The sequence below is a fragment of the Fusarium coffeatum genome (genome assembly GCF_003316985.1).
Source record: "Fusarium coffeatum strain FIESC_28 chromosome Unknown BRIP53273_contig_136, whole genome shotgun sequence".
NCBI classification, from domain to species: Eukaryota; Fungi; Ascomycota; class Sordariomycetes; order Hypocreales; family Nectriaceae; genus Fusarium; species Fusarium coffeatum.
The window spans coordinates 1-22018 of NW_022157929.1; the positions used below are offsets into that span (position 1 = coordinate 1).

General features: G+C 48.2%; 5 protein-coding genes across 5 annotated transcripts; 1 reads left to right on the plus strand and 4 right to left on the minus strand.

Moving 5' to 3' along the window:
- Positions 1-1332: 1332 nt before the first annotated feature.
- Positions 1333-2793, minus strand: FIESC28_06235 (uncharacterized protein; the record flags this gene model as incomplete). Its single annotated transcript, XM_031160379.1, has 1 exon — positions 1333-2793. The coding sequence occupies one exon, from the start codon at positions 2791-2793 to the stop codon at positions 1333-1335; it is 1461 nt and encodes a 486-aa protein (XP_031015425.1).
- A 6379-nt stretch (positions 2794-9172) lies between these two features.
- FIESC28_06236 (uncharacterized protein) lies at positions 9173-10594 on the minus strand (the record flags this gene model as incomplete). The annotated part of the gene is made up of 4 exons (XM_031160380.1): positions 9173-9358; positions 9409-9709; positions 9756-10381; positions 10439-10594. The coding sequence occupies 4 exons, from the start codon at positions 10592-10594 to the stop codon at positions 9173-9175; spliced, it is 1269 nt and encodes a 422-aa protein (XP_031015426.1).
- Positions 10595-11428: 834 nt separating this feature from the next.
- FIESC28_06237 (uncharacterized protein) lies at positions 11429-12661 on the minus strand (the record flags this gene model as incomplete). Its single annotated transcript, XM_031160381.1, has 1 exon — positions 11429-12661. The coding sequence occupies one exon, from the start codon at positions 12659-12661 to the stop codon at positions 11429-11431; it is 1233 nt and encodes a 410-aa protein (XP_031015427.1).
- A 3184-nt stretch (positions 12662-15845) lies between these two features.
- FIESC28_06238 (uncharacterized protein) lies at positions 15846-16869 on the plus strand (the record flags this gene model as incomplete). The annotated part of the gene is made up of 3 exons (XM_031160382.1): positions 15846-15968; positions 16019-16322; positions 16373-16869. The coding sequence occupies 3 exons, from the start codon at positions 15846-15848 to the stop codon at positions 16867-16869; spliced, it is 924 nt and encodes a 307-aa protein (XP_031015428.1).
- A 2295-nt stretch (positions 16870-19164) lies between these two features.
- Positions 19165-21597, minus strand: FIESC28_06239 (uncharacterized protein; the record flags this gene model as incomplete). The annotated part of the gene is made up of 1 exon (XM_031160383.1): positions 19165-21597. One exon carries the CDS (start codon positions 21595-21597, stop codon positions 19165-19167), a length of 2433 nt encoding a protein of 810 aa, XP_031015429.1.
- Positions 21598-22018: the final 421 nt, after the last annotated feature.

Sequence of the window (22018 nt, forward strand, 5' to 3'; positions counted from 1 at the left end):
TGGTAGGTATGGTCGTATGTATTTATTTGAGCTTTATTTTGGGACTATATTGCTTGCATCGGACGGTCAGATGGCCGAGAACTTATAGAACTATCGCCATATATTTATACTTTTAGTATTCTTGCTCCTGACATTAGTCAAGGCTATTAAATAGTAAGTTAAAGTTATAAGCTGTAAGTAAAAGCTACAGAAGAGTTTAGTCAGGTTTATAGGCAGAATTGTTTATATTCTACGATAGGTAGTTTATTTCAGAGGTAAAGAATATGCAGGAAGACAAGTCGCATTCCTCTCCTTCTTGAGTACCCTGCGAATCTAGTCTTCGAAACACATTCAGTGTAGAACCTAGGAAATGTAACTCTGGTTACCCTGGCAAATATACAGATGCAACCAAGGATAAGGATATTGTAATAGAGCCTATTCACTCCCTATCTTATCTCACGATCTTCCCTCCCAAAACCTCAATTAAACCCAACCAATCACAACCCCCCACCCTTCCCGTCTCGCCCTGCACGATCCCGACTTGGCCCCCCAATTCCAGCCAATAACACCCTGTGTCTCGTCTCTATACTGCAAAGCGAGAAGATCATGAGATTCGTCGCGGCAATAACATGGGAAAGATCAATGTAACACGACATCTGTTGTACTCCCGTTCCGGAGAGAGTGCAAGCGGTTTTGGCCGAACTCGTCCACGTGGCTCATCATTCGATCATGATTCCCGTATTCAAAGTGTTACCTTTTTAGAAACATTTGATGGCTCGAAAGTGGTGTTGTTTAAGATTTAAATACGTAACGATAAATGCATTACTTGTCAAAGTTAATATACTTTCGGAATGAGGTTGCTTTCGAATAGTAATCAGAAACAGGAGACATTTGCATCACATTCAATGAGACAGTAGAGTGTTGTGAAGATATTATCATTCTTAACAAAAAAGTGGTGTGATGTGGCTACGCCACATCTTCATGTAAATACATAGTAAAAAATATCGCTTCCAGGAATGCTTTGCCTGGTTTTCCCTTTTTGTGTAATCCCGTTTCCCCCAATGTTAATGCTTGTTGTGTATATGCAAATCCCTCAAACTCCAATAAAGTGTCAAGAAACCCTTTCCTTGACATGATCGAATCGTTTTTGAAAAATAATCTCGAAAACTCCTCGCTGAAATGATGCATCTAATCTAGTTGAAGAAAAATGTGTAAAAGCAAAGTCGTAAAGTTTCCAATATCCTCCTCTTTATCTGGGAAACGTGGTATCATAAGAACTTTTGTTGGTAGATCCTCCTCCATTAATATCCATTAAGTGTATGTTGTTTTCTGTAGCCATAAGAGTCTTTTCTCTTAGGCAACTGCGACGGGTCGCATTCGCATGTCATCGTATCCAGGGAGACTGCTGTTGCCCATGAAGCGGGCAGAGGGAATCTGCATAAGACGGGGCTGCAGGTGGTAGTCGATGTCGGCCTCGGCGATGGCAGCGTCGAAAGAAGGAAGCTCCTCGTCGTCAACCTCATCGTAGCTGTTCTCGACGGCAACCTGAACGGGAATGCTCAGGTTGATGTTGGTGTTCATGGGTCCGACGGAAAGGGTGAGATGGATGATGTAAGCGCGGGCGCTGATGCAAGAGTAGAAAGTAGGAAGGAAAAGCTTATTGCCGGCGGTGGGCAAGTTGAAGGGGATATCGAGGGTGGCATAGCGGCGGACGTTGTACTTGCTAGCCTTCTTGGTTCGCTGGGCATCGTCGGACTCGGAAGACTCTCCCTCGTTCCAGAAAGCGCTGTCGTAGCCGGAATCACGTCGAGAGGCGGGGGCCTCGTTCTCCCAAGCCAGCTGGGTATCGGGGCGCATGGGGACAGGAGTGGTGGTAGAGTAGGTGAGCGAAGGGCTGCTTCCATGCTTGATGCGAGAACCCAGGTTGGGGAGGTGGTTCATGGGAGTGCTGCTGAAGAATGTGGTGGAGTGAAGCTTTGCGCTGACGGAGTTGATCTTGGGAGGAGTAACGTCCTTGGAGGTGGAGCTGAACTCGAAGTTGACCTTCAAGTTGGTGCTGCTGGCGTTGAGGAAGTTTCCAGAAAGCATGATAGCACTGGGCTGAGAAGCAGTGGTCTTCAACTCGCCCTGCTTAGCTGTGAAGAGGTTCTTGCGGATAGGCTTGGTCTTGGTGAGGCAGTAGCGCTCATCGTTGGCGCTAATATCGAGAGGAGCATCCTCAGGAACCGCGGGGAGAACCTTGATCATGTGGAAAGCGTCCAAAGGAGAAGATCGTCCCTCCTCAGCGTTGTTCTTGGTGGCAACAGCTCGGATGCCGTACTCGATGTGAGCCATATCGGGGGACTGATCGTTGCGCTCCCAGAAACCCATAGTGGGGGGAAGCTGGAGGTGGTGATCCCGGATACCCTCGTGCTCAACAGCGTGGTTGCAAGCGCTGAGAGTGAGCTGGTGAGGGACCACAAAGTGGAAGGGGATGGTGTATGTGCGACCTGCCTCGAAAACATGGTTGCGAGGGAAGTCGGCAGAGTTGAGAGGCATGCGGAGCTTCATGAAAGGACGAGAAGCGTAGTTGGCACTGGAGTATTGGCTGAGGAAGTCAACACGAGTGTAACCAGTGCCTGTGAAGAAGATGTCAAAGCCATCATAGGCAACATCCTTTGGGGAGTTGATGATGACATTGCCAGTGACCTTGGAGCCAGAAGTGTAGGACTTTGAGCTCCAGTGCTGGTCAAGCTTGATGTCGATGCCAGACTTGGCAGGATCAACTCGAGGCCGGAGAGCCCGAGGTCCGTTGTCCGAGGCAGGAGTGGACATTGTAGTATCTCGAAAATACTGAAGAAAGAAGTCGTTCTTGAATAACTGATGTGATAGTTGACGATATGTGTAGAGGTGCTGGGCCGGAGTGATATATATACTATTCATATAGAAATGCGGCGACTCCAGGTCCGTTCACGGTACCGTACCGTTACTTTGGTTCGTGCTCGAGCTTGCCCTGTCTGGGTTGCTGAGTTGCGTTACAGGGGAGGGGCGTTGGAGAGACAGGGGTGTGTGTACTGTAAGTCGGTGTTGCGTTTGTGTTGGTGGGCCTCAAACTCACACTCCCAGGTCAGGTCCTCGCTCCTCGCTCCTCCTGGCCGCGTGCTCTTGTGCAATTATTGCTAGATGGTGGTCGAGACTATGAGTAGTTTGATGATGGTTTGATTTGGATAACCAGACGAAGAGGCCCTGTCTCATGCAGTTGCGGTGTGCTGTATCCGTATGATTACAATCATCGTGACGATGGGAATTGTCAATATCGCTTTCTAATGATGCTGATGATTCAGGAATACGTAAATTACTAAGTAGATGACGACCCTGCTTACATATTATACAGTACAGTGCACTTGCACTTTTGAAAGGGCTGCCTGATGGCAGGTGGCTTGAGGCTTGAGATCGGGATGGTACACCGAGCACATCATCAAGCACTATTTTAGCCATGTCCTGACGATCCAGAAGGATTGGAGAAGAGACTTTTTTTTTTCGTTCCAAATGAGTTTCTGTAGAAGGCTCAACAGGATAGGTCAGATCAGTTGGAGAAGGCATCAAACAAGCATGGGCATCAGATTTGGAGTAAGTCGGGATGGGAGCACGGATTGTGTTGATCACCAGACATAATGAAACTTCACATAACTGCTAACAGTATAACAATTTTAAGCATTTCCAACTGCACTCTTTGCTGCCGTGCTTCCCTTTCCAGCCCCGACATCTGCTCGGAAGTCAGACTCGTCTCAGACTCGACTTACACACCCAGAGCGTGTTTGAAGAGTCAGATCAAACATGAGACCCTCTTCTCTTACCTCAGGAATACCCACGATGACTACCAGAAGCTCCGTAGCGGTACCGGTACTCCTTGCCTTCACTTACAAGAAAAAAAAATCAATAAGTGGGGGTACTGTAAAGAAAAAAATAGACGCTTCTTTCTTTGACCGGGGTTCGACAAATCGTGCATGACTAGCGTCGATAGTGGGTTCGGTCTCCAGTGCCGAAAGATCCCAAATGCAAAATGCAAAATGCAAGTGCTGTGAAGGAAAGGAAGAGTCAAAGGGGTCCCCTTCCTGTTCCACAGCTGTGACTGGTAAGGCGTTCCTGCTCATTCCCGTAGGTTAGCGTAGCCCGGCCTTCGGGTGTCAGAAGAATTGACCCCAGCGAGCATAAGAGACGAAATAAGTTGATCATTTTATTCAAGCTTGAGCTGATAATTAGGCTACTTTATTTCTGTAGCCTAAGCCTTAGAGGACAATTCTTCTGACATCCATCTGCCTGGCCTGCCTGCCATGGCTGGCTGGACAAGAGCTATTGGCAAGAGTCTAGCACAAGCACCTAATAGCCCCTGCCCTTGTTTGCTCTTACCTTCTGACCTTTCTCCAACAGATCCCGTTCCTGCCTGTGCGTTGGAGATGGTCACACACACCTGCCTGCTAATAATAAAACATCCGATGGTCGGCAGGAGCCAGGAGAGGAGGCTCGTGGAAGCCTTCTCTTTCATTAATGGAGGATTAACTTTGGGTTAAGGTAGGACGCTACATCTCTTGGCGCGGAATTGAGAGCATTTCTCTGTGTAAGTGAAATTGAAATTACCACATCAAAACATCAATTTCAATTAAACTACAAACCCTTTATCTCTACTGTCTGCCTTTCTGGTTCACCATGGGTGATGGACATCGCGAAATCGGCATTCAACGGAAATGCAATATTTGTTTCGGTGACTGTTTCGGGTGCCGCCGCTTCATCAAGGTCACGGTCACGATCATGGTTCGAGAAGGTTTTGTTCGGAGTTCAAGTCCGGCATATCGGATTTACATGTACATCTGCAAGGAACAGAAGAACCAGTCCTTTGTGTGTTGTGGCTTCCAGCCATTCTTCTTTCTTGGTTTCCATGCATGCACATGTTGCATGGTTCTAGCATTTTCTGGTGGCAGCCGGCCCGGCTTCCAAGAGCCTCACCAGAAGATCCTCCCACCATCACAAACCATGGCCCGGAGATAATATTCCTTAATCATGTCACCAAAATGGAAACACAAAATGAATATCGAGATCGGGGCACGTCACTGACGATGTTCAATACTCGATTGCCTTGGCTTGACACTCTCATCATGACGGAAATGTCATCGAGAACTGGGGAAGCAGAACCAACTGGAGTTTGATGACTTCATGATTCCCCACGTTTTGCCATCCTCGCCTGTGCGTGCAATGCAGACTGTGCAATTGAGGCGTCGCTCATATTTCACATGCACTGAGGGTCAAGTCAAACTTGGGGAACCTCTACGGGTTGGGGTAAATATCCCCAGATTGACCGACAACAGAACAATATCATCTCTTACCAAGAAATCTGACACATCCTATCGCTCGTCTCCGAGGAAAACAGCCTATGCTATCATCTCATCGGTGACAATGCCGTAGACCGGCGGTCAGAACTGAAGCGCTTCAGCTCGAAGGGGACCTTTTTGCCGCTTCTCCGTCCCCATCTCTATTGCATTGCTTTGCTTTGCTTAACTAGGGTAAGGGGAAGCATCGTGAGAATCAACGTGGCCTGCCGCGTAGTGTAGTGTTCTAGACACACAAGTCACACAACAGGGGGAAGTCGCATATTTCGAATTCCCATTACATGATGGCTCCTACAGCAATTCCTCATTTGATCTGGCCTGCTGATTGAGCAAGCTGGGGGTACCCTCGCGTTTAACCGTTTCCAAGTCTGTGCCCGGTTCGAGAACCTGGAGTCGGCCCAAGCTAGCTCGGCTTTGTTCGTGATCCCTAGCCCTTTCGACCTGACTCTGTCTGTCTTTGTCGAAGTGCAGATGGGATAGCTTCGCTTCTCCTCAGAGCTAAAGCTAAAGCTATCCCTGTCAGGACGAGACGCGCAGGACAAGCTTTGGAGATGGAGACCAGCCGGTGTTGCGTTGCCTGGTCTGACCTGGGGATAGGACACGATAGTTTAGTTTGGACCCCAGGTCAGAACAGACCCGAGTCAACACGGGTGACAAGCCCCAGTGAACACGACCACGACCACGACGGGATATGGATGCGTGGCAGCGCCTCGTCTCGCATCGTGGGCTTCGTTTCCGTCTTCCTCATTCTTTCTAGGTGTTATTGTTATTCAACTCTGTTACACCCCCCAGTCTCGACCCTCCCTCCCTTTGTCGCTTCACACTTTTTTCCCCCTCGCCGGTCTGACTTTTTTTCTTCCCTTCTCCAACTGCCCCTCCCACCATTCTGTTGGCCATCGCGATTTAAACGATGCCGCAGCCAATGACCGATTTCCGACGGCCATGCCGTTGACAAGAGTGGTCGAAGCGCCTACAATGTGCTCTGTTTTAGGAACAGTGGCTGGATGGAGAAAGAAAATTCGGTTCGCCATGGCTGTCAGGGACCCCGATATCGTCAGTTAGACAATCCAAAAAGGAAAACTTACAGCTAGACGTGCATCTTCTTTCCGGGGGAACATTCCACTGTCCCACAATCTTCTTTTATGCAATCGCCGCAAATCAAGGAAACTGTCACAGTAATTATGGGTTCTCGGCAGCCGTTGTGGTGCAGCATGCAGTAGGTAGATCATGGACCAAGAGAATAAGAAAAACGAGATCTTGTCAACTGCGGAGAGTCGAGTCGAGTCAACAACACGGGGAAAGTAAGCTCAGGTCCGGTGGATTTTTGGTCAAGTTGTCCGAAGTGGAAACACTTATGAGTCTGATGCATCTGGGAACACCCGCTACGCTACTGTACCGTAATAAGCCCGCTATTAATTATGCAGCCTGAGTAAGGTAAGGTGCAGTAAGGTTTTGAGGCTACAGAAACTGGAGATGCTGCTAGCCTCCGAGGAAGATCTCCTCACCGTCTCACGATGCGGATGTGCATCGTGTCAGTTGGTTGGCTAACGGCCCTTGCATGCCTTCTTCTTTCGGACAGGCACATTCTCGCTGCTGATCGGGACTTGTTGGTCGACCAAAACACCAAGAGTCAAAACTCACGATAGTTGAAACACCACGACACGTTTACCCATGGCTATACAGCATTGGAGAAACCCAGCTTACTGCCTCTTGACTGCAGTTTTCTCCTCTCTTTTGATTCACTTTTTCTCAGCCGTCTATGTCGGTAAAGCAAAAGACGACTCGACTCACGCCTCTCCCCCCTTTCCCCCTTCTGTTCATTCCCCTCCAGCCTCTTCATCTCATTGTGTCCATTTCTCATTATCCACCTTGAGGTCTACCGGAGCCGTATCCAATATTGACATTTTGTCCTTTCACGATAGTTACAGTTCTAGGTCTGAACGGAGAAAGGCACTTTGGGCTTCGTTAGGCTCAGCAGACCTGAAAATCCTGCTGTGGCGACCCACAAGAATCCACCTATACTTGGTTGAATCAGGAAGCCAAGAGCCACCACCGGCAGCAGAGGTCTCCATCTCGGTATGAGTGGCTTCACCTTGGAGTATGAACCCCACGTTTCTCTGGATCACGACATTTCATTTTTGCCATTCTCAGCTCACCAAGAGCAACTGCTGTGGCCATTCAACGCAAGCCCAGACATGGACGGTTTCTTTGCCTGGGTCGTGGTACCGAAGAAGCACCTTGAACTCCACTGCCACTACTCCGTACGGTGTTATTACACGGCAGATTGTTTATTTGGCTTCTCCATTCATGACCCTATTCATTATCGTCTCAGCTCCTTCGCTTCTTGTGTTGTCAGGAGAATCAATAGTGTTGGTGTTGGTGTTGGTGTTGATATGAAGATATCCACAGTCGGATACCGGAATGAAGCTCACTAAAGGACATCCATGCCTTGCTGTGCGCACTAAGGAAAACCTTCATCTTAGCAGATGGTGATGCGTTGCGTCGCGTCGCTCACCCGCGATCCACACAGAATCTGTAAGGATTGTATGGTCTGGGTAGAGCCGCCGTGCATGAAAGCCTGGGCTTCGGCTTATGCCTGAGGTACAGCAACTGTTTTAGGGGTCCAAGGACCACCCTGGGGCTCGAGCTCTGGTCTGCCATTGGTTGCTGGGACATGGCTTGCTGCCGAGCAAAAAGGCTTATTTCGTTGATCTGATAAGAGTGATAAGGATAAGCGGTGATTGCTGAATAATAAAGTGAGGCTCAAATGATTTACAGTGTTCATGTACTGTTAGCGATGTTGATCAGTGGTTCTGTTTTTGTTCTGATCAGTGAGGAGATTGTTAGCTTGTGGGGTTGATCATCATTGAATTGGGTCCAGTGACATGATGCTATCGCCATCTGAGAGTTGGAGATTATATCTCCGTCGAAAGAATGAGAAGCCACTCGATAGATCAAACTGATCGAAAGACATGTGAAGAAACAATATTTCGTCATTCTTATGATATACAACCAGTTTCTATTAGATTTTGTTACCGTCTTGGAATAATACTGGGCTATACTGGGCTATCGTGGTTTGGGAACTACCCTGAACCTCCACGGTGAACCCAGCAACCTCTATCCAAAGCACTCATAACTTCGATTATAGCATTCACTTTACCATGGCAGTAACCGATTGTGAATCCTGCGGAAACTAACTTCCATCCCCTACCGAAAAAAAATGATGACGTGTATTTAATGTCGGGTTAAGTCGATCGCCATCATCTTGGTCATGAATAAGCACACACCACTCCACCTGCCACCAGGTTGACTCACCAGAGCAAAGAGCCTCTTGGTATCAGTGCACTTTGCACGAGACCAACTAATGCAAGGAACGCGAGACAGGCCCGGAGGTTTTGCTCTCGGGCCATGTGAAAGCCTTGGATATATCCTTGTGTTACTATGTTTATGACGAGTAGCCTGTTGAGACGATGTCATCTTGATATCAAAGCTTTGGTAAGTTTCTTGAAATCTGAAGATGATGTCGTTTGGTTAAGAAGATTTGAATTTTGCTTTCTGTAGGCAAGGCATTGATAATCAAGCTTGCGGCCCAAGGTACCAAGCAAAACATCGCGACCCGATCTTGGCGTCTAACATGATCTTCATATTTGGACCATCTTTGCACCAATTCAACTATATTTGATATCACTGGCTCCCCGTGCTATAAAGATATCTATCGAAAACGACGGCCGAACAAAATAATGATATCTTGAATGCTCGCATCTACTACATCCGCTTCATCTATTTCCACAAACACTTTCACAGATTTACAGTCAAGATCAAATATTTCTCTAATCGTGCCAAGAAATGTACAGCATGATGCCAGCGCCTACAGCAACGGCTGAGAACTGGATGATCATGTTCTTGAACTCCTTGGCCTTGTTGGGACCAGTCTCAAGAAGCTCAGGGATGACGGCGACGGTTCCGACGTAGAGGAATGTACCGGCTGTGAAGGGAAGAAGCATGTCTCCCCATGACTGTTATTGATTAGTATCTTGTCGTTGATGGGGGTATTTGTTGGACTTACGAGACTGGTTCCCCAGATACCGTCGTGGCGGCCCATGGGAACATCCTTGTCAGGGCTACCAAACTCCTGGATAGCAATACCGATCAACGTTCCGAGAAGAGCTCCCAGGGCAGTGATGAACTGAGAACCCATAGCAGCTCGCTTGGAGAAGCCAGACTGAATGAGGAGAGCAAAGTCGCCAACCTCGTGGGGGATCTCGTGGAAGAAGACAGCGACGGTGGTGGTAGCTCCGATGGTAGGAGAGGCGTAGAAACTGGCAGACATGGCCAATCCATCGGTAATATTGTGAGTAAAGTCGGCGCTGCTTTTGTTAGCAAGTTTCTGGTAAAGCAAATTTGACAACATACATGAGGTTAAGGTAGCCACCAAGCTTAACGCTGGGGTTGATCTCCTTCTCGGGCTTTTCAACAGCATTGGCGACAACAGCGCCCTTGTCTTCAGCACCCTTCTTGCGAGACTTGACAGTGCTGTCCGCAGCATCAACGCCAGAAGAAATAGCCTTATCTTCGCCATGAGAGTGGGCATGCGCATCACCATGTCCATGGGAGTGATCATGACCAGCCCCACCTGTAGCAATTCGAAGACCCTTATCCATTGCGACAAAGGTCATGAAGCCAACCAAGATGCCCAATCCAAGAATAAGGTTACGGTTAGGCTCGACAAGCACGAACTTGACAGCCTCATCATGGTCTTCACCAACGAAAATCTCGGGAAGCAGGTGGAACAGAGTATCACCGAGGAGACCTCCCACAGCAAAAGCAACCATAACAGACAGAGAAGCGGGATCGATGTTGGTCGGGCAAAGAGCGAGGAGGAAGTTGGGAGGACCGGAGATGTAGAGGGTCGCGAGGAGGGCGTTGACGGCGGGAGAACCGGGGAAGAGAATAGCGAAGGCACGCGCTGTTAAAGATTCAGGAGCGGCAGCATGATGGGCGTGCTTGGAAGCATTGAGTTGTTCGACAATAGAGCATTTCTGTAGGAATTGATGTCAGCACAAAGGGTCTTTTCGAGGGAGAGCTTTCAGGCATACCTGGAGTTGAGTATCAAGCTCTTCAAGACTCATGTTATCGGTGTTAACACCAGTAACTGCCTCGACATGCTCATGATCATGGCCCGCGTAGGCAAGACCAACGAGCAGAGCAAGACAAACTGCCGAGCAAACGACGCTCCTGCGAGTGAGCGCCATGATAGCTTATATGTGTCCTTTTTTCGAGAATCTCAGCTTTCCAAAAAGGGCGACAAGCACAACCCGAAGAAACAAGGCCGTGAAAGGGAAAGAAGAGCCTTGTACAGAAGTGAAGGAATAACGATAGTCAAGATTCGCAGCTCAACTCAACGTTTGATGTTGAAAGTTGAAGCTGGAAAACGGGGATGAATTTCCTAGAATAGTTCAATTTCCATTACCACGGACCGGAGGTAGATCGAGGCTAGGCCAGGGGGAGGGGCCGAGATGGAATTTGACCAATAGAGAGTCGCTGCCCCGGGCCTGAAGGCTGAAGTGTCCACTTGATGCAGGGGAGCTCGAGAGCTATTGACTCCCCTAGAGTCCCTGTCAAATTGGACCTGATTTTGACACTTTATATATAAATTGATTGTGAGCTACAATTAATTATGTGAGCGACAAACAAGATGTAGTATCATGAGAGTTTCATGATACAAGCAGCTCAATTGCGTTTATTGGAAATGCCACGTTGAACAGTTGATATGTCAGAGTCTAAGCACGGCGGCTGAGCTCCGAAATCCCTTTCTAGACAAGGTCACGCGACTAACATCGCCCTTCAACTTCTCCCTTCACCAATCCACATTCACAGATCAGCTATGTCGATCTATACAATTCAACTCAGCCGTCTTCTTAATCATAATCCTTTCACATCGTTGTGTCACTAGCTGAGTCGATAAAGTGATTGAAATGTTCGTGTTCATATATTCAAATGCATCTTATATACGTCCAAACCCATTATGCTCATTACTTTTCATAATCTAATCCAAAACCGTTAATCATATCCAATTATCTACTGACTTATAGCAGAGCAGCAGCAAGGATAACAGCAACAGCAGCAGCACCCATAGAGTTCAAGTGCTCAGCCCCGCTGCCAGGAACAGGAGTAGTAGCAGACCCAGCACCAGCACCAGTACCAGAGCTGGAAGATGGGGTAGCAGCAACCAAAGTGGTGGAGGTTCCACTGGCGACAGGGACAACAGGAACAGTTCCGTTCTTCTCGTTGACCGCGAAAGATGGGCTGACGAAGTAGTGCTCAACGTTACCAGACTTGTCGTCGCTGCGGCTGACCAGAGTACCCTTCTTGCTCTCGGAACTGCAGCTGAGATCATAGAGGGGCTTCTCGGTGAGCTCAGAGCCAATGACGCCGAAGCTGGGGTTGGGGGTCTGGGGAGCAGCGTCTTGGAGAGTGTACCACCAGACGTTGATGTCGCCGAACATGGGGCAGGCAACTTCCTCGTAGTAGGTTCGGGCGTTCTTGAGAGAGGGAACAGCCTGGCCGACAGTTTTTCCGCTCACAGGCCAGCCGGTCTCAGTAACCCAGATCTCCTTGCCCTTGGCAACGGCCTTGACCTCGTTCCAGGCATCCTTGAAGAGCTGTGCGCCGTTGGAGATGGGGTTGCTCTTGGTATCCTCGAAGTAAGGGTAGGCGTCCATACCGAGCCAGTCACAGGCCTCGATGACAGCGTTGTTGGATGAGTTGGCGTAGGCAGTCCATGTATCAACGTGACCGATGGGGACAGACTCGAGGCAAGTACCCTTGATGGCATCACGGGTCTGCTTGATGTAGTCAACGAGGACGTCAGGGTTGGTACCAGGGTTCTCGTTGTTCTCGAGACCAGTTGGAGAAATGCGGTAAAGATCCTCACTTCCGACGGAAATACCAGCGACAAGACCATCGAGCTGGTCACAGTACTGATCGGCAGTGTTCTTCAAAGCAGCAATCTCGTTGGCGAAGCCATCACCAGAAGCCCACAGACCGAAGAGCATGCTGGTCTTGGTCTTGATAGCGGCAGGAATGGCAGAAATGGGCTGGTTAGGTGTACCGCCCTGGATCATAGTGTACAGACGAGCACTGGTGAAGCCACCGTCGGTACCATCAAGACCAGCAGCAGTCTTGAACTCGTTCTCGAAATCGGACTGGCCCTTGACACTGCCGTCTGTAAAGGTAGCTCCGTAGTTGAAACCCTGGAAGGCAGCGCTGGCAGTACCAGCGGCCGCAGCCATGGTAAGAAGGCTGTTGATAGAAGGCATTATGAAGGATATAAGGTAATGTGATATTAAAGTGTAGGAAGATGCAATATGCCTTTTAACTTGGGACTCTCAACGAATGTATGTCCTGATGGGAAACAAGAGGAATAAATAGCACAAGAAGGAAAAGGGAAGGAAGAGGATGAGACTTAAACAACAGAAAGTAGAAGAAACAATGTCTTATTATTAAGAATCTGATCCAGCAGATGGGATGGAGGCGACGAGACAACGAATACTGCTTACACATGCAGGTACACGCACGCACTCAACCGAACCAATTCGAAGCCCCGATCGAGACAAGACTTTTACAACAGAAGTACTTACATGATACAAAGCCTCATAGCGGTTTTGTCGTATGAACTAGTGGCGATATAAGTCTATCCAAAGTCCCTATAGTCATCGTTGAGGCAGTTTCCATCCCCATCGAACTAATTTAGAAGAAGTCATAGATTTAAGTAAAAAGTCTAACACGCCACTTGCGGGATAAAAGAAAAGGAAAGATTCTTTCGGGCCCAATATGGAGGTGTCACTTCCACTGCACTGTGTTTGACTACTCAAATCATATGGTAGAAGCCAGTGTTGATAAAGACGTTGTGTAAGTGTTTTGCCTTCGTGGATTTCCGATCCACGCTACAAAAAGTCAATTCAGCCAAGTCTACGAATTTTGCCGATGGACCCGTTGAATCGTTCTCGCCGTTTTTACTGAAAAAAGAGAAAGGATAATAACATGGCTGACAATCTCTGTGTATGAGGGAATTGAGGATTGTAGAAATTGAGTCAAGTCAACATGTAATGAAAGCTTGTCTGCACAGCAACTCCGGATATGCTGTCTTTGCCTGCAAGTCAGTCTCAAAATAGCAACACTAATCATCCAATGCTTGTTACCCCGGGAAAGAAGAGCTCCGGGGATGATCTCCGCGCCTTGGCGATTGGGGCCAAGAAGAGTGAGAGCTTGACAGGCGGCTCTTGAAGTATGGCGGTAATGGATTGCAGGAATCACCCATTCATGCGTCTGGACATTGCGCATGTTTCTATGTTATTTCCTGGTAAGCATGACAGGTCGTTAAAAACAGACAAACAACAGCAAGCCTCATGCTTCCACGTTCATGGCAGGGTTGTCTGGACCGCAAGCTTAAGCTGATGGCCTGATGAGGCGTCAAGACGTTTCCCCGAGTGGAACATGATGCGAGTCAGTGACTTTCACCTCAAGCTGAATAAAGAAGCTGCCTGTCAGCTACTGTAGCTTATACTTTCAGCTCTTCTGAAGCTGTGCGACATTTTCTATCTCTGTATTCGTCACACGTGGGTCGCTGTCAACGTGGACCATCGATAGTTGACGACGCCTTTCTGAATACGACATTCCGAGTAACTCAATCGTAGCATCAGCTTTGGTGTCCCTGAATGTTGATTCAAGTTGTTCGAACGAAATTGAATCTATCATGAGGGTGTTCACTGTCTTTGTCCTCTCAGATCGGTCAATCCAGGGCAGTTCGAGAGACTGCAATCAATGTTGTCTTAGTCTCCCTGACTCTGTGCTCTGGTAGCACAGGGACTCGAGTTGAGTTTGATGGTACAAAGTTCGAGATTACTGTGTGAATAATGAGCTGTTCATTAATTCGCCAGATGAAAAAGAACTGTAGGTATCATGTCGTATCCAATGCAACCATACCAGCGTAGCTGTTCTCAAGTTCTTTTATGTATGCATCACCCACAGCCCGATCCCAACTCAACGAGGGGTACTGCAACGAGAAAAACACATACTGTTGCATATGGCAGTGCAATCGTTCTTTGATGATGTGTACCGGGAGAAGATACTCCCTCTGTTTGAGTCTGCCAGCTTCCCATTGCCTTGGGTAAGTTTGAGAGCTTGGCCACCCAGTTTGGGATAGAGAAACAAACAAGCAAAGGAACATCCTAAATATCAGCAAAAATTACAAAACATTAGGATATCATGCTGCTCCTTATAATATTTCCAGCTCATTCTGCCACGCCGTTATAGTGTCCCGCATCGTTACTCAACGTCAGCCATTACCATCACCACAAAAAAAAATCGTGTAAATCGACAAAAAGAAACATCCGGAAGGCGTTGGGATTGCTCCCGCCAGGGCTTGAACCTGAGACCTTCGCATCACTGAATATTCAGATTGAAGTATTAGTACGACGCTCTAACCAACTGAGCTACGGAAGCCAACCGGATGATTGAGCGGATGACCCGCTTCTGGTTGTTGAGGGTGGTCGTTAGTGAGGATCAACAAGGTTAGTCGGCAATCGAGAGGCGAGGCGAGAGACTGGGCAAGCTTGGACGAGTTGTAGCATAAACTGGGGGTTGGTGAAGATGTCAAGTTGAGGCTTACGAGAAGAGACGACACGATCTAGATTGACTACAGCGGTATTGGCTCCTTCCCCTTACACTTTATGCATGCGTTTGAGACGTGAGGTAGGAACCAACGGGTTAACGGCGCATAGGGAAAGAGCAAGCAAGCCTCAGCCGCGTGGATGAAGAAGCCACTAACTTTACAGAGGTACCTACCTACCTAATTAATGAAGATGTTCAGGGTCCATCTCTAAAAATTGAATCATCCCCATCAAAGATCCACTACTACCAAGTCAAATACGAGAGGCCTCTCTTTCCCGAATAATATTTGACAAAGATAGAAACTGATCCAGGATTAAGTCACGTTTCACACGCGTTCACTGTCGATTTGTCGAGTGGCTGACGTTGAATCATGGCTCCTTGACCCCTGTACAACCGGTTTAGAAACAAAAAGCAACAAGGCCAGTGACGCAAGCGCTTTGTCTCTGATTGGTTGTCGTCTTTGTTTAAGGATATGATTTGCACGGCGATGCGCTCATCCAAAGAGAACAAGAGACCAAGAGACCCTTAGAAGCTTGGTCTTGCTTGGCTTTTCTGATTCTTTGGCGGTCGTCTTAAAAAGCATTGATTCTATGCTGTCTTTGTCGTTGCATCATTGGTGTCCAGGGTTTGACTGCTAAAACTTGAGGCTAGTATATATTCCCAGCCATCCATTACCCGCCAACGTCAGCCTTTTACTAGACGTTTACTTATTTACTTTTACTTAACTTGGCTCTATCTCTACTTACTCAAATATTTGGAGAGTAATCTTTACCTCTACCACCAAAAATACCCTTCTTGTGCATACCACGGTTCGCCAAGTCAACAGTCACCATGTTATCGAGGTTCTTCGTTCTCTTCCCCATGGTGTTATCCATGGTGGCCTTCATTCTCTCCATGCTATGTCTCTTTGCCGGCCATAAAGAAGGGTTCATGGAGGAGTACTCTGTCGCTCGAGTAAGTCTTACAAAACTTGCAACATCCAATTCTTATACTGACAACCTCAGCTCAACACTTCCATGATCGGTCATAATGTCTTGGACGTCGACGACAGTGCTTCTACCAGCGAGAACGAAGATGATAGCATCTTTGACAAGATTACTGGCAAAGTGGACGACGTCAAGAACGACATCAAGGGAAAGATTAACGATATTACCGGTGATATCGCTGATGAGTTGGCCGACACCATTGGAATCTCTGAGTGGTACTCTATCCATATCATGGCTACATGCGATGGACAGTACAAGCCCAATGCTACGAGCCCTGGTGCTGGTTTCAACGTAACCAACTGTACCAACTCTGCACCCGAGAGTAAGTACAACAATGCCAAAGAAGTCATCACGATCACTAACACTCATCAGAACGCTTCAACCTCACCGACATGCTCGACAAGCAACTTGAAGTCGGTCCCATTGGACTGAACCTTGCAGACATCAACTGGCCCGATGACATCCAAGATTCCATCGACCTCCTCAACAAAGCCCTTCTCGCGACATTCGTCCTGTACGTCATCGCAGTTGGCTTTTCTGGTCTCGCCATGCTTACCGCCCTGGCCGCCTTCTTTCTCTTCTCCCGTCGTGGCGTCAACGCTGTCAACCTCATCATCGCCAGCTTGGCAGCTCTCGTCCTTCTCATCGCCAGCATCCTTGTTACCGTGGCTGGAAAGAAGGGTGTAAGCAAACTCAACGATGTCGGTGACGATGTTGGCATTTCTGCTTCCCGTGGAACCAAGTTCCTTGGTTTGACTTGGGCTGCTACTGCACTCATGCTTGCTGCGGCCATTTACTGGTTTGTCCATCTTTGCCTGATGCGACGTGAGAGGAAGCGCGAGTGGAAGCCCCGCAAGGGCAGCTACTAAATAAAACAAGATCTAAAAATCAAAGGAGAAGTGCATAGGAAACTTTACGATGGATTATTTTGATGATTGGTTTTTTATAACCAGAACGGGGGTGCGGATATGATACCAAAGTGCTTTTACTTTCCTTTTGCAAGCCTCTAAGAATGATATCCTTCCTTTTTGTTATTTCATTTCTTCTATACAAACTAAGAGAATGGCATGCGGATACATATACACCTAGATACTTATTATAGTAATAGAATAGCTGGTCTATCTAATGTTTTACCCCAGTACATTAATCCATGTTGTTTGCAGTGTGGTGATGACTGGTATCTGAATGCGGCAACGATAGATAATTGAGAGGACAGGCACGTTTTATATATATATTATAAGTAATAGAAGACAAGTGCTTGGTACCGCCAATACTAACAGGTCTTAAGGTCACTGACGATGAACGAGGTCCCTGCTTCCTCGTGACAAGTCTCCGCACTCTGCACCGTTACGGATGGTAAGAATCTACAGCTTGGCTTAGATAGAACCAGGTCATTTTCTATGAAAGGTATTGCCATTTGATTTCAATATTTGCGCCGAATATCTCAAGAGACTTAGTACAATTACCCATCTTGCCATCATGGCACCCTCATGGTCATCTCAACCAGACCTGAGAGAGTGTGTATGCTGTAGCATACTGAGCTTGTCCTGTGGAATATGTCATACATGGTGACACGACGTATCTCGTGTAATAGTTGGCTAGTTCTTCGGTCTCTGAGGTCCCAAACAAACCCCATTCATCTGCTTCGCCCAATGTCCCTTTCCCAGTCACTTAACCGCCGAGACAAAGAAATCAAGCTATTCTTCTTACTTATAAGTGACTTCCCTCTAACCAGTCCGAGCAGCAAGGAAAATAAACGATCCTTATCTTGAGCATGGTATCTGCCCCATGATCTGAGCCATACTGTCGTTACTAGAAAGATCGTCGTGTACATTGGTTTCTTCAGTACTCAGCCTCAAGCATCTGATGTATACATCATATGGGTTGGAGAGGAGTTATCACAGAAAAGTAAAGACACCGACATTCTCTCGACTTGATTATCTGTCAACTACACGGATACAGAATACAAAAGCTTGAGAACTTAATGACCAACCGATCGATGATCAGTCAACAGTAGCCTCTCGAGCCCGAGGACAACAGGTGCTATGTTTACAATACCTGATGAACTCAACTTTCACGTTATTACGGATACAAATGATAACCAACTAAAGCCAGTAACCGAATGTTTCTCAGCGTTTCATTCACTCTAACATCGCCTGATAATTCGTCACAAACAAGGAACCCCATGCGATGAATAATTTCCGCAAGCCCACCAGCTAGTCTAGCTCCCGACGATCAGATATTCTTCAACAACTGCCGGCCGGTTCTCATGCGCCTCATTAAACTTGCATGGCATAATCTTAATAAATCACTTGATAGACGATGAAACATGTTTTAATCTCAGGGAGTTTGTTCGATTTGGTCAATTAACCTATCAGCTTACAAGCATCTACATCTTCCGTCTGAAGTGGACAACTGCAAGTCGATGATCGACTTTGTCCCACTTCACTGTCCATCGATGTTTGTTGCGCCATCGCAAGATATCTATTATTTCATGCAATTCAACCACTCTCGCGCCAAAGCTCGATCCCAGGCTACCAGTCTGTGTGTCTGGACACCCGAATGCAAAAGCAAATCCCAGTTGCTCAAATCAAACCCTTTTCCCCGTCTCCCATAAACCCCGGCTAATAGAAAGCAAAATGGTCTCCTCATCACATAGACAAGGAAAGCAATGCCGGCTTCCCAAAGAACGACAGTGCCTCTTGGGCACGGAAAAGGGGTCCGGTCAAGAGAGACTAGCTCCCTCACTAATAAGTTGTAAATCAAACGCGTCGAATCTCCCAGTACTCCAACTGGCGGTCGACGCGGGGTATCAAAAGTTGCGGTATATGTAGTCGAGAAAAGAAATCCTAGTAAGAACTTGGAATGCGCCGTGGTCATCAAGGTCGTGTAATACATCAAGAGCGAGTCGCACGCCCAAACCAGTCGTGTAAGCTGTTCTAAACATTTTCGTTATCAAAAGAAGAGTCTCCGTCGCTTTTTGTGTTTTTCAGTGTTTTTCTTGGTTTCTCGAGTTTTTGTTGACAATTGGTAAGGAAATAGATAGTGAGTGACTCAGGTCAGTTGAGACAGTAAGGAAATAAAAGGAGTGTAAGGTGTCGCATTGACGGTGTTTGTGTTGCGGGAGACTCTTCTTCTGAAACGATCAAATTTTAGTTCAACTTTCACATGCTTGGTAGGTGGTGGCTTCGTCGCCTTTCTGAGCTCACTCTGGCATCAACAGATCCCCGAGGAGTGATATCGAGTAGTTTGGCGCTGCCAGCGCTAAAGTTGCGTACGTGACCTCTGCCCAGGTTGACGCTTCTAGCGTCCTGGACATTGGCAAGCTCTTGCGATGGAGAAACAGGCGATGTCGGGCTCTCTTCCTCCTCAGATTCGATCTCAAGAAGACCCTCATGGCTCTTCATTGTCCATCTGTGCACAACTTGGGGTTGGGAGCCAACTGCACCCCACTTCATCTCCCCATCGTCTTGTACGATCTCATCTTCATCGCTACTAGGGCGGCCCTCACCGGAACGTCGCCCGTTCATATCGGGATTCGAGGATCTTCCAGGGGTGAGTTTAGTCATGTACTCATCCTCGACGATCTCGAGATCTTCATCTGTACTGTTTGTTGGGGAATGATTCTCGTTGCGCTCGCGCTCATTAGCACGTCGAATGCTATCACGTATCGCAGCTCGTCGGCCGCTAACGTTTCCTGAAAGCCATGATCCCTCAGAATCGATAGAAGCAAGAGACATAGACATGCCGGCCTCAGGAGATGGCGAGACATGAACTCGTTCCATCGTTGACGGAGTAAGACGACTAGCCTCGATAGATCGGTGGCCGGAAGTGGGTGTGTCATAACGTACACCCATGGATCGTAGTTGTTCCATCTCTCGAATCTTTTGTTCGGTGAGAACGGGCATCGGGGGTTCAGCTTCAGGAGATTGCACACGAGAAGCTGGTGGCGATAGAGGCATCTCAGGTAAATCTTCTCGGAAACGAGATCGCGTCCTCTTGGGAGCGGTACTGCTAGGCTTGCGAGATAGGTAATTACCACCAGAAGAGTTGGGTGAATCGTCACCCTCGAGCTTAGCGAGGGCGTAGGCTTGCGCCTGTGCTCTTGATTGGGCTGCCGCTGCCTGCATTTCCTCTCGGGAAGTATTGGAGAAGGACGATGGTCCTGCGTGTCGTTGTCGCTTGCTGCCAATTCGTAAGAATGCCTTGATAGAGGCAAAGCCATTCTTGGTGCTATCGGAGTCGTAGGAACCTTGTCTTGGGACATGAACGTCCTCCTCGTCGATTGTCTCGGGAGGGGGAGAGACCATTCGGTCTCGGTCAGATCGAATGGTTGACCTAGATCGAGATTTGGCCGATCGTAGAAGATCAGAAAATCTCGTGCCAGGCGAAACACTTCCCGCCTCCTCCGATGGGGGCCGTATAGATGCGGTGTCCTTTGTGACAGTTTCCTCCATAGTTGGCTGTTCAGAAGCGGCTGTATTAGTACGATGGAAAGATTCCTCCGCCTTCTTGGGAGACTCGGGCTCTTTCTCATCTTCGGTAATATCCATGGGCTCTGGATCCTCGGGCTTGGTGTCTACCACGACAGCAGAGGCAGGCTCAATTCCAAGGCCGACTAGTTCACGGCCCAGGACACCTCGTTCCAGATTCTCTGGTGGGGGTGTACCTGCCTTTCTAGCTTGGATGTCATCTGCCTGCTGCTTCTCTGCTCGTCGTGTAATCCGTCGTTCCATCCTTTGTCTCTCCTTTTGCTTCTTGAGCTCCCGTCGTTTGTTGTCCAATTCCATGAGTTCCCTGAGATCACGAGCGTCGAGATCGTCAGCAAGAGAATCGATACGCCTGTGTGATCTGAAGGTCTCCTCCGGAATTGACTCTTGTTCCATAAGCTTTTTCCTTAATGATCCTTGTCTGTGAGGCGTCGGCAAATGAGGGGCAGTCCATCGCGCGTTCGGTGTATAGCGAAGCGTCGGTCGTGGTGCAAGAGCAGCGAGAGCAGACACTCTGTATGAGCCCAATTCAGAATCGGAGGAGAGACTGGAATGAATTGAACCAGGTACGGGGAGAGAGACGTCGGAGTTACGGCCAGCCCGTTGCTTGCCAAACCCTCCGGTTTTTGATCGCTTGGAATCTCTCTTCATGGGCCTGCCGGAGTTCCATTGCTCAGTAGCCGGCCGGACAGGCTCAAAGTTACTCATTGCCTTAATTTCAGCCTCCCTGTTACGATCATCCTTCCTCCTCTTACTTCTCTGTTTTCTTGTTGCTTGATGTGTAGGGCGCAGTGTGGGTGTGCGGTCCCAACCTCCAGTACTCTCTTCCAGGTTACCAGTGGTTATCGCTCGACCGGTTCGTTCACGGACTGGCGAGCTACCGCGGTCTCGATCGTTATGAATGTCATCCTGGCGTCCTGGAGAGAAGCTGTATGTTCGATTGGATCGTTGAAGCTTGGGAGCTTTGGGAGGTTCTGTGCGTCTCTTTTTTGAGCCAATCTTGGCTCCTTCGTTGTGAGGCAGCGGCGTGCTCTCTGCATCTGAGAAAGCAGCGCCGCTGCGGGAGCGCTTGCGGCTACTCCGGCGCCTGAATGGCCAAATGGCCATGGTTCCAATATTGTCACCAGAAACTGAAGCTAGTTGAGGGAAGCCACTATCGTCGCCGATGTACAGTCGAAATCGTCTAAATTATGTCGGATATGCGAGGGCATCGTGGAGTCGTCAAAACGGTCGAACCAAGCTGATCATCAGGAGAAGCGAGTGTTGAGCTGCAGGGTCGTGTCGAACGGCTCGCTGCGCTGGTGGTCTCGATGGGTGGGATCGAAGACCTCGTCTTTGTCGATGACAAAGAAAGACAAAAGTAAGTACAGCTGCTGCGGTGGCAGTCGAAATAAGTGGTGATTGTGTATGTAGAAGAATGCAAGTACGCGAGTTAAGTCGTGGTTGTCGAAGATGTTTGGTGCGTGTGGCAAAAAGGTGTGCGTGTGTGGTGATCAAGTGCTCGAGGAAGCAAGCAGACTCAGAGCAG